At 41.9% G+C, this 12003-nt stretch overlaps 2 protein-coding genes across 2 annotated transcripts; one reads left to right on the top strand and one right to left on the bottom strand.

Annotated features, from left to right (window-relative positions):
* The first annotated feature begins 3696 nt into the window (after nt 1-3696).
* On the top strand, nt 3697-5944 carry LOC123186798 (GATA transcription factor 26). Its single transcript, XM_044598501.1, has 3 exons — nt 3697-4064; nt 4963-5232; nt 5479-5944. Exons 1-3 carry the CDS (start codon nt 4022-4024, stop codon nt 5751-5753), a joined length of 588 nt encoding a protein of 195 aa, XP_044454436.1. The 5' UTR covers nt 3697-4021; the 3' UTR covers nt 5754-5944.
* A 576-nt stretch (nt 5945-6520) lies between these two features.
* LOC123038343 (disease resistance protein RGA2-like) lies at nt 6521-11587 on the bottom strand. The gene is made up of 4 exons (XM_044462180.1): nt 10043-11587; nt 9678-9741; nt 8100-9627; nt 6521-6590 (listed from the first exon to the last, which is right to left on the bottom strand). Exons 1-4 carry the CDS (start codon nt 11585-11587, stop codon nt 6521-6523), a joined length of 3207 nt encoding a protein of 1068 aa, XP_044318115.1.
* Between the last annotated feature and the right edge of the window lie 416 nt (nt 11588-12003).

The raw sequence follows: 12003 nt of genomic DNA, 5'->3' as shown, positions 1-12003 counted from the left end.
TATTACAATATTTAAAGGGGCGTATGGAAGCAAAATTATTTTTATATAAAAAAGACTTATTTATGACAATAAATTGTAAGAGTTTGAAGACATTCCTAAACCATAGAAACAATTCAAAAACAAAACCCCTGGATTTCCCAGGTAACTATCTTGGCAAACAAACATATGTCAGCATCTCTATGGAGTATTTAATATCTTGTACAAACAATTAAATTTTACATATACAAACAATTAAATTTGTTGTGAGATGTGTAGAATGGGGTTTAAAAGCATTGGAGCACAAGCATAATTGATGATAATATGCTAAGCTGTTGAAGGAAATAACCATTTATTGTTAAAGGCAGAACATTACTGCAACGACAAGGAATTCTAATTTTACTATTTTGTCCATGCACAACTATTTTTGTTTGTTAGTTAGTTGTTTGTAAGATAGCGAACCGCTTGTGCCGAGCTTTGTTCCTGGATAACTAAATACATAAGCATTTGTTGGATCCATGTTTCCAGTATCTTCCCTTCTCCAGAACATCCTTATTATATATCATAATTGCATTCCTAAATAACTGAATTATATATATATGTTACCCACTTCTATCTCGGAATAAGAATTTTACGAAAAGGCGGAGTTTTTTAAATGGTTTTTAAATAATGTTGAAACACAAGCATATACACAAATTAAAGTAGACATATAACTAGTCTGGGCAGCGCTTTGTAACTAATTCATATGTTGTGGATGCTATTGCTTTTATTATCCGGTGCGAAGCATCAAGTCTCTTTGAAAATGTTAAACTCTCCCACACTGAGTCATCCTATTTTCAGCGGCCTCTTGCTATTGCTCCATGTGGCGTTTGAAGTCAACTTCTTTTTACTTATGGTGTGTTTATAGCGACCTATGTAAATTTTCTTCCGCTCTTAGTTCTATGTGGCGTTTCAAGTTGCTTCATATTAAATGATGATGCGTTTAAAATTTACATGTTTAAACTTTCCCGCATTTCTTAGACGCCACACATTTCTCTTGCATTTTCCGCGAGTACCCACAACTTTAAATTCAATGAATGGCTAGTTTAAAATGGTACTCCCTCCTTCCCAAAATATATGGCGCGTGTTGATTTTCTGGTCTTCGTCACACAACTTTGACTATAACTTTCACTTAGCGCATGCCTATAAAATTATTATAAAGACTTATGAAATAAAATTGTTTTACAAGAAAAATACAATGATACTATTGATACATGTCCGATTCAAGTATTTCGGTATATATCAATGGTCAAAGTCATGTATCAAAGACCATGCAAAGTGGAGCGCACCTTGTATTTTGAGAAGGAGGGGGTAGCTAGTTGTGATACATTTAAAGTTCTATATTGGAAGGGGGGACCTAATTCATTGGCAAGTATATTCTAAACATATAGTATTTGTATCATTAAAAGAATGTATGTTCTTTCCTCGAGTGCATGCCTTGCATCATCAACAAAAAAATTGCTTTAGACATGTATTGCTAACATGATCTTTCTTGCCCCCCCCCCTTCTCAAGTGGGCAGAATGGAAGGAAAATATTCTTTCAATGGATTTAGAATTGGAAGGGTTTGAAGTTAAGAAAATTAAATTGCATATGTATATGTATAATGGTGAGATTAATTAAACACTCCAGTAGTAACACATAACAAAAAGAAATCACTCGCATGCTGAAATTGAAAACACGCTTATGTCTGCCTCCTCCCCTCATCCCTAGCGAGCTCGTTGCACGGATCTATGGAAGATGCATTTGTTCTATAATTGCACTCCCCTTCAGAATCATCCGAATCCTCTCCTCGACGTTTGTTTTCACACAGGTCTGCACTGCAAGCTTGCGCCTCTCCTTGGGCGGCCACAGCCGCCGCTTTGTCCTTGGCGCTCTCATCGGTCGTAGCTCGTCGGCGACCTCCCTCTCCATTAGCGGACTCTAAGATTCCATGGTTGTCCCCCATATCAAAATTGAGGATTAGCCGACCAGAGCTTCCCACCCTTCCTGCCATGCTCGAAATAGGGGCCGATATCGAAGAAGGGGAACCGCTAAGAGTGCAGGGTACAATGCTTGGAAAGGGAGCGGTGTGGTCTTAGATGATGTCACATCGTGGAGGGTGGTAGGAGGAGGCAGGGGAGACCACACTCGTGTTAGCAATACATGTATTGCAGACGAGTCATGGGAGCGCTCTGTGAGTAACTCCGCTCCGCTAGCTCCTTTTTTTAGGGTAAATCGTGCCACACAACATAGGCTCGATTGTGATAACATCATCATAACTGTTTAAATTTACCGCGCTCTTATTTCTCTGTGGTGTTTCAAGTTGCTTTGTATTAATGGATGATGCGTTTTTTTAAACTTCCGCACGCCTCTTAGAGGCCATACATCTACATGCACCGCTTTATACCTTGGCTCTCTCATCTGTTGTAGCTCGTTGGCTACCTTCTCACCGTCAACGACCTCAGAGGCTCCATAGCCGACACCTAGATTGACATTGAAGATTAGCCGAACTCTGAGCCCCCTTGGTGCCCGAGATAGGGGCCGATAATAGGGAAGGAGAACCACTAAGAGCGGGGTAGAATGCCGGGAAAGGGCGCGGTGTGGTCTCCGATGAGGTCACGCCATGGAGAGTGGTAGGTGGACGCGGGGGTGAGACAAGTCACGTGAGCGCTCATCTGAGTAACACCGCTCCTCTATCTCCATTTTAGGTAAATCTTGACACACCAGATAGGCTCGATCGTGATAGCGTCATCATACTTGTTTAAACTTTTCCCGCGCTCTTAGTTCTTTGTGATGTTTCAACTCACTTGTATTAATTCATGATGTGTTTTGAAATGTACATGTTTAAACTTTCGCACTTCTTAGAGACCACACTCGTCTGCAGCCTCCTCTTTATACCTTGTCGCTCTCATCCGTTGTAGCTCGCCGGTGATCTCCCTCACTGTCAGCAGCCTTGGAGGCTCCATGGCTGCCCCCCTCCCCCCGATCAAAATTGAGGATTAGCCGAACTCCAAGCTTCCCATCCCTCCCGCCGTGCGCGAGCTGATATGGCAATAATGGGGAAGGAGAACCGCTAAGAGCGCGGGGTATAACGTCAGGGAAGGGAGCGATGTGGTCTCCTGTGAGATTACGCCGTGGAGGGTGGTAGGTGGAGGCGGGGGAGGTGTGAGTCGCCGAAGAGCTCATGCGAGTAAATCCGCTCCGCGAGCTCCTTTTTTTTAGGGTAAATCATGCCATGTCACATAGGCTTGATTGTGATAACGTCATTCATACCTCTTTTAAATTTCCCGCGCTCTTAGTTCTCCGTGACGTTTCAAGTCGCTCTTGTATTAATTGATGACGCGTTCAAAATGTATAGGTCTAAACTTTCCCGCGCTTCATAGAGGCCACACGCCTGCAGCTGCCGCTTTATCCCTTGTCGCTCTGATCCGTCGTAGCCCTCATCGTCGACCTCCCTCTCCGGCGGCGGCCTCCGAGGCTCCATGGCTGTCCCCCAAATTGAAATCGAAGTCGAAATCGAAACATGGTCTGAAGTCAAAGAATACCATGTATAATGGTGGCATTTTTTTTTGAATTTAATGATAGTGGCAGATAATTACAAAAAGAAAGCGCTGGGAGGGTTAAATTGAAAAGAGCCTCTCCTTATCCTCTTTTGCTACTTTATTTAATGTTGCCCAATTTGTCATTCTTGTATGGTATTGTGCGTGTTATTAGTGAGAAAAATTGCTTCTCCTCCTCCTCCTCCTTCCTCCATTACTTCTCCCCTCTCTGTCCTCTGCCCTCTCTCTCTCTCTCTCTCTAAACACCGGGGAGAAACAGAAGAACGGAGCGAGTAGAAAAGACAGACCAACAGCGACCGAGAATTTTTCACTTGAGATGGGCAGTGGAATTTTTGACTTGTGGATCTGAAACATACATACATACTAGATTCGTTGTTGAATCTGCCTCCCCTCTTTATTTGCTCGGCGTTGCTTTGCTTCAGCTGGGTGTTTTGTTGGTGATTGGTTGAAGAAGAGCGGCTTGGGCATGGTGAAGAAGGAGGGGCCGTGCTGCCACTGCGGAATCATGGGTAAGCATCTGTTTCTCCTTTTTGTTTTTCTCTGCATCTGGTTTCCAAGGAAGCGGATGAAACCCCAAATCAAATCTTGCCCAATTCTTGTAGTTCTTCTTCAAGGGTTTGTTGCTTCTTCTAATCTAGTTCGAGGGTTCGCCGAATTCTCCCCAAGACAACTCTGCGGCCGCTCTCAAGCCTGTACTTATTTCTCAACATTCAGACAGACCCGTGTCACTGAAACTGAAACTGCTGCAGTTATTCAGAGTTGACACTCGCAGCAACTAATGTTTGTAGGTAGGACAGCACCTTGCTAACAGTTATTAAGAGACTGTCATCTGAAACTACTGTCTCCAGTATGTTACTGATAACACTTATTCAGAAACTGTCATCATCATCATCTGTGTGCACATTCCTAACAGTATGTACTAACAGTTATCCGGCAGCAACTAATGTTTGTAGGACAGTACATCTGAAAATGCTGAATGTCAGGCTTGTGTCACTCAAGCTGACTCTCTGCTGCCTGTGTCACTGAAATCAGTATGCAGTTATTCAGAGTTGAATGCAGTATGCACAAACAGTTGGAAACAAAAAAAAATACCTGAAAGAAAGCAAGGAAAAGAGATTTATCTGATCTTGCTCTTTCCAATCATCACATAGATATTCAGAGTTCCATATCTTCTTGCTGCCTGCACTCTGTGTCACTGAAACTGAAACTGAAATTGCATGCTTGTAGCTATTCTGTACTACTGTACATTACTTGAAGCCAAACAGCACCTGCATGAAAACAAGGAAAAGAAATACAGTATATCTGATCTTGCCAATCATCAGAGAGATATTCAGAGTTCCCTGCTTGCTGCCTGCACTCACCTAAAATGCTTAATCTTGTTGCTCATGGTAACTGCTGCTGATACAGGCAGCCCTATCTGGCGAAACGGGCCACCCGAGAAGCCAGTGCTCTGCAATGCGTGTGGGACAAGATGGAGGAAAAAGGGTACACTGGAGAACTACACACCAACGCGTCGTCCCCAAGATGCTGAAGCAGAGAGGAAACAACACAAGAAAAAGCCCGTCCGCAGAATAGTGAAGAAAGAACCATCTTCTCATCACAACTTGGGGAAGACAGGGGATGCTGCTGACACTTTTAGCAATCCATCTGGTTTTGGATCAGCGGCATCGTATTCAGGTAGGTTTCCGTAAACATTCTATTTTTCCTGTATAAACATGTTTAGGAGCCACTTTTGTAGTACTACCCTTGTTGTCAGGAGCCACTTTTAAGTAACTCATTCCTTCATTACAGTCTTGATATCTACCCATTTCTTCGCGGAAGTGATATTACTATTATCAGTTTACCACATCATAAACATCAGTTTGTATTACAACTGCTGTTAGATATGTTGATGGTGGGTTTTCTTGTATCATTAAAATTCAGGTTCAGCGCAATCACATGCTTGGGAGTCACTGGTACCATCAAGAAAAAGGACTTGTGTCGCTCGTCGTCGTAAGCCGTCATCGCTGGAAACGCTTGCAGAGGATCTCAACTCCATAATGCACCAAGAGAAGTTATGTTCTGGTTCAGGGGTTTGTACCATTCCAGGATCCTCGGAGGAAGACCTACTGATTTATCATAGCGAGACTGCAGTTGGATCCTTTGAGATCGGTTACGGAAGCATGCTCCTTACACATCCATTCAAGCATGCTTCTTAATGATTTATCAGAGTTTTGTTTTTGGAACTGAACAAGTTCAGAGTTTTGGCCGGTTCAGCTTCTCCCTTTTTATATTGTGGCTGGTGAATGTACATTAGTCAATTTGTTTCTGGGTGAATGTACATTAGTCAATTCTGGCAGCAATCAATCAAGTAGTAGTTGTTTTGCATAAAGAAAATCTTTCTTTGTGGTGTTAGTACATGTTGTTTTACAGTGCCCATGTCGACCATGCGTTGTTTTTCTTGGTCAGATCAATCATATGAGTCAAATCATATAGAGATACTTTTTTTTTAAATGTTATAGAGATACTCCCTCCGTCCGAGAAAACTTGGTGCTAGATACATCCATTTGAGGGACAAGCTTTTTCGGACGGAGGGAGTACCTGTTGGCGATCAGTTAACGCTATATATAGACTTATTTTCGTCAGGGTTGAATACAAGAATTCCTGACAGGGAGAGAGAATGCACCAAGTTTATGCAGTAGTTGCCAAACAAAAAATTATTACCTCCTTCCCATATTAACTGTCGTTCAAATGGATGCATCTAGCACTAAATACGTCTAGATACATCGGTTTCAGTGACAGTCATGGGACGGAGGGAGTATGTAGTATTAGTTGCCAAACAACTTGCCATACATGACAAACTCTACTGGTTAGCTAAGCACACACCTGAGCCCACAACAAAACAAACCTGTTAGTTACTGCTAGTGCACCAAATTGATGGCCCAAAATATATATGAAAGGACACACATTTGATACAAGAGGACAATCACAAGCCGGTGCACGGCTGCACGGTGAGCGGGAGCGGGAGCACGGCGCCAGCATGCTTGGTGGAAGTCCTTGGAGTCAATCACAGGGCAAATGTTTGAATTAGACCACGGCCAAGTGAAGCAACTTTCTTTCTGAAATGTTTGCAGCAGCAGTTTCAAACAATCACAGGGTTGCTCTTTCCTCACTTGTCAACCCCAAACACTGTATTGAAAAAATGTTCAGCAAGCAGCCATGCATCTAGTTCAGACTCTCAATTAAGTCACACCAAGCACCAGCACCAACATCAGCAGCCCATGCAATTAGATGCGTGCACCCTACGATTTCAAATGCAGCTTTCTGCCACCCATATAGCTTAGCTGAACAGGGCATTTGGTTTAACACCGTGCTAGTCAGAACTCAGAAATAATCATCCACGGCGTCAAAATCTGACCCATGCATGAAAGGTGCCGCAGAAAACTATATATCTACAGTAATTTATTTCTCTTCTCAAAACCTGAAACCATCTGCCTGCTTGCTCATTGTTCTGACTAGCTAAGATCGTTTATTTATTTTTCCCTCGGGTACTCCCTCCGTCCGAAAAAGCTTGTCCCTGATGCTAGATACATCCATTTGAGGGACAAGCTTGGGACAACACCAGTGGTACTGCTGACCCACGTAATGAACCCTCTGTCGTTTCATAAGTTACAACAAGTTTACTCAGATTGTGCAAATTGCAAACTGATAGTTAGCAGCAGACATATGGATTCCAGGTGAAATTATTGATGAATATTCTTCAAAACATAGAGGTCTAGATAAATAGATAGAGACAGCGAGACGAATGCATGATGCCTTGCTGTCCTCGGGTCTTCCAACTTCCAAGTAATGCAGCTACCGGATATAGTCCCTTGAAGAACAAAACATGGTCAGTAAAGCAGATTTGCCAGCAGAAGGGGAATTTCAACTTAACACACACAACATGGCAGCATCCATACGTATACACGTTAGCAAGTTTTTTTTTTAAAAATGTCATCTGTAGGGAATTACTGCGAACATCAAACTTTTCTTTCGGGAAATATGAACAGATCAAAGTTTTGTGCCATCAATAAGTCAAGAGTGTTTTTCAGTTTTATTTTGTCAGACCGCTGATATTGGTTGTGTGCATCTCAGCAATGCATAGGCCGGGTGTTGCTCATCATGATTTGTATCCACTTGATGCTACATCTTGAGTCAATAAAAATGCCTTATGTCGAAAAAATAAGTCAGAGTATATGTAAGTGTCATCAACAAGTCCAACGTACCTTAATGATAATGATTTAAATTGGGAGTAATTTTAACATGCTCCCTCTTACCCCCTCATTTCACATGGAAGATAAGAAGGTAAGAGTTAATCAGACCAGTACTTAATCAAATCAATGGCTGAGATCTATTATGTACTCTTACCTCTCATCTGAAAAGGGGAGGTAAGAGGGAACATGCTAAAATTTGCCTTAAATTGGATTTTACTACGTATATAATGCATTGGATATTTCTAGTATAGAAGGAATTTCAAACCAAGGCGAAGTAAAAGTTGGACATGAAACAAATGTTAGCACAAATACCTTAGGCGACCTCTACACCAGATCTTCTCCACTCCTTTCAATTTTGGACAATTGCGTATCAACACCTTCTTTATTTTTGCAACTGCCTTAGCTCCACCAAATGAAAGTAGGTATGGACAATCCTCAATCACCAATTCCTTAAGTGATGCAAGATTATTGTGCCAAATGTCACCTGGAATAGATGTTATGCTCAGGCCACCAATGCTCAGCGAGACAAGGGATGTGAGGTTATCGAGGCAGCTAGGAACATGTGGAGATACATCCCCACAGCTCGTTAAGACGAGCCTTTGGAGAGTTGATGGCAAGACCAACCCCCTTTGCCAGGTGAGTCTTGGGCACTTATTAACTACTAGATGTTTCAAATGAGGAAAACTACCAAAATTTTCACCTGGCAGGGACAATAACTCCATACAACACAATATCTCAATTTTCACAATCGCAGGTACATATTCTTGTGTTAGGAAGTCATCAAGGGTTGAAAAGTTCTGACAACTCTGAATTGATAGGACAACTAGGGATGAGAATGTTCCAATGCTGCCAGTGCTTGCCGAAATGGAAAGGTTTGTGGAGCCTCCAATAGATGCAAGTGATTTGCACTCGATATGCAATATCTGTAGAGCTGGAAGACTCCACATTTGCAGTTGGATAGATGTGACAAACTCACATTGTAAATAAAAGTACGTGAGGGCGCAGCATTCAATACTGCAAAAGAGACCAGAACCACGCAAATTGAGCTTCTTAAGGGAAGACGAAACCAATCTTTGGGGGCAGATTTTTGGACAACGGAGCATGTCCAGTTCTTCAAGAAAATGAAAATCCCCAAACTTTTCAGTTGCTACTGATGCTAACATCTTGCAATCTTCAATTCTTATTGTCTTGATGGCCGGTACACAATCTGGATGCAGAAAATGTTCGAGGCTTGATATACTTTCGCACCCATCAATGGTTACGTTTGTCAAAGACATGAAAATACCAGCTGCATGTGTCTCATTTAAGTTAACACTATGTGAGATCAAGGGAGATGATATGCTCTCGAGTCGAACACAAACAGCAAAAGTAAGTGATTTTAAGGCTGGCAAGTTTTGTGGTTGAAACCAGCTTGGGAGTGATACACCGTCATAATTATCGAGGGACAGAGACTTGAGTTTGATAGGAGGCTCCAAAACTTCAAGCACCTCTTTTATCTCCTTGTCATGGCTGTTAAACTTATGGAAGCCTAAAGCATCCTGTGTAGCCTGCATATCCCACATATTCAACTTCAAGTTTTCAAGATATTTCTTATTTTTCAGTTCAACTTCAGCCGCATGATCCTTACTTAGTATTCCAACATTAGATATCACCAAGTTTCCCCGGAATTGGTTCAAATTCTTTATTAACCTAAATCCTTGTTCCTGCCCATCTTTTGAATTCAAATGCATGTGGCCCCCGGCACAATATGTTAATCCGTTTGACTCAAATTTCAGCAACTTGATCAACTTACCAAAGTCACTGGGCAAGCTTTCTAGTTTGCATTTCCTGGCATATAAAAACTGTAAATTATATAGCAAACAAAAAGCTGAAGGAACCATCTTCAAAGGAGAATCTTCAGAGATTTCAAGGTAACGAAGATGCTTCCAGTTGCCAATACTATCCGATAACTCAACTGCAAAGGCAACAGAAATCACACGCATACGCAGAAGTTTAGTGCACCATTCGTCCATTAAAAGCCCGTTATTCTTCCTTAAATTCTTCTTGCAAATTAGGGTACGTAGCTTCGTATACTTGCATAGTCTCAATAGGCTGGCATTGTCAAAGTCACCGTTAGGGAGTATGTAGAGATGACGGACATTTTGGGGAACTTTATCAAAGTCACTCTTATTTCTTAAGATTATGCAGTCGTGCTCTGAAACTTTTTGTGCCATGTCATGCAGCAAGTCATGGATTACGTATCCACCACTGCCAGCCTTTTGAAAGAAGGACCGTGCTAGAAGGTCTTCAAAATACTGGCAGCCAATATCTTGAATTTTAACACGACCTTGAGGTTCCACAAAGCCTTCTGCTACCCAGATTTCAGCTAAGCGTTCCTTCTGAAAGATGTAATCTTTGGGGTACACAACACAAAATGCGAAGCACTGCTTCAAATAGAATGGTAAATACATGTAGCTCAATCGAAGGGCGGGCAAAATGTCAGTCTCCTTTTGTTTCAACTCCCACAGTTCACTTTCAAGTATATAATTCCAATGTGATGCTTGAAGGTCCGTGCTTAACATGCGCCCCAGTGTTTTGGCGCCCAAAGGAGAACCCTTCAACTTAGGAAGTATTCTTCTACCAATGCACTCTAACTCAGGATCATTGTTACCACCATCGGATCCAAACGCACATGACTTGAAGAAATTCCAGAAGACACCGTCGTCTAGACCTTCTAATATGATGGGCTCCATTGTCCGCACCCCCTCGGCGACATTTGGACATCTAGTGGTAACCAACATCGCACTTCCCTCTTGGATACTTCTAAAAGGTGCACAAAATCTCTTCCAACACTGCCCATTTTCCTTTAATGCATCACCCCACATGTCATCAAGGACTATCAATAATCTTTTATTTTTCACACGCTCAGAGAGAGCACGCTGAAGAGAATCCAAATTATCAGTTGTTGCCAGATTTCCAAGACATGATTCTATGACCTCTTTAGTTAACCTCTTCACATCAAAGTCATCTGAGACGAAAATCCAAATTATCATCTCAAAGTGAGACTTCACTCCTTGATGGCTGCAAATTAGTTGGGCCAGAGTAGTCTTTACAACACCACCAATTCCAACTATTGGCAAAACAGGAAGATTCAATATTATCGATTCATCACTAACTTGGTTGCTTGTTGATGCGCTTGTTGATGCAATGGTTGAACTAGTTGCTCTCTTGCGTTTTGAATTTGTAAGTACATTGAGAAATCCCAATACATGCTCCAGCTCCTTGTCACGTCCAAATATTTTTGTTTCACTTGGCAAAGAGGTGGTCTCCGGTCTGATCAATTTGTCAAAGTGTTGTGTAACTCCAGGAAGCCCCATCTTCTCTAGCTGACTCGAAAGATGAACCAATCTTACTTGGACATCATTCAGTTTGTTGAAGTTGCCATGAATGACCTTATCAAGGAAGTCGATGAAAGGAGATCGGGTTGCATTGCCCTCCGCTTGCACCTTCATCTCGTACCATCTAAACTCATCAATAAGGTCTTCAGCCTCACACACGACATCCTTGAGGCTAGGAAGGAGCATGGCCACACAACGTTTGTGGCTTCTCCACTCTGCTCCATTAATGAGGTCGTACATTGCAGGAAGGGTGTCACAGAGACGTTGTAGGTCACTCTGTAATTGCAATACATGATCCTGGAGACTTTGCTCCTGTGAGCCACTCCATCGGGAGCGCAGAGATGAAATCGCAGATTTTGCTGACTGGAACAAATTGACACATTCATTGATGGCACTAATGATCCCAAAAGCAGATAAGCTCATGGTTACTGAAGTTGGAGTCTGTACATCTATTTCGTCCTGGGAGCAAACAGTGGACAAAATTAGCATGATGGAAGTAATTTTTGCAGTCCGAATATATAACAAGTGAGCTATTGTAGTGATTATTTAATGCAGATCGATCTACATTTCCACAATTTTTTTCCCATGAAACTAGTCTCACAACAGATACATGGGCAAGACAGCAAGTTAGAGACACATCATGAATGATTTTGCAGTGAAAATAAAATTATTAAGTTTCAATATGTAATTATTAACAAACGTACTGCACTTCAATTAGATATCGTATATGCACAATGCTTGCTATGACAGAGCAGTACATGATGTCCCTCATTTTGTTTTACTCCCTCCGTCCCAAAATTCTTGTTTTATATTTGTCTAGATACGGATGTATCTTGTAC

The sequence above is a fragment of the Triticum aestivum genome, chromosome 2A (assembly GCF_018294505.1).
Source record: "Triticum aestivum cultivar Chinese Spring chromosome 2A, IWGSC CS RefSeq v2.1, whole genome shotgun sequence".
In the NCBI taxonomy this organism is placed as follows: Eukaryota; Viridiplantae; Streptophyta; class Magnoliopsida; order Poales; family Poaceae; genus Triticum; species Triticum aestivum.
This window is presented reverse-complemented; position numbering and strand designations above follow the sequence as displayed.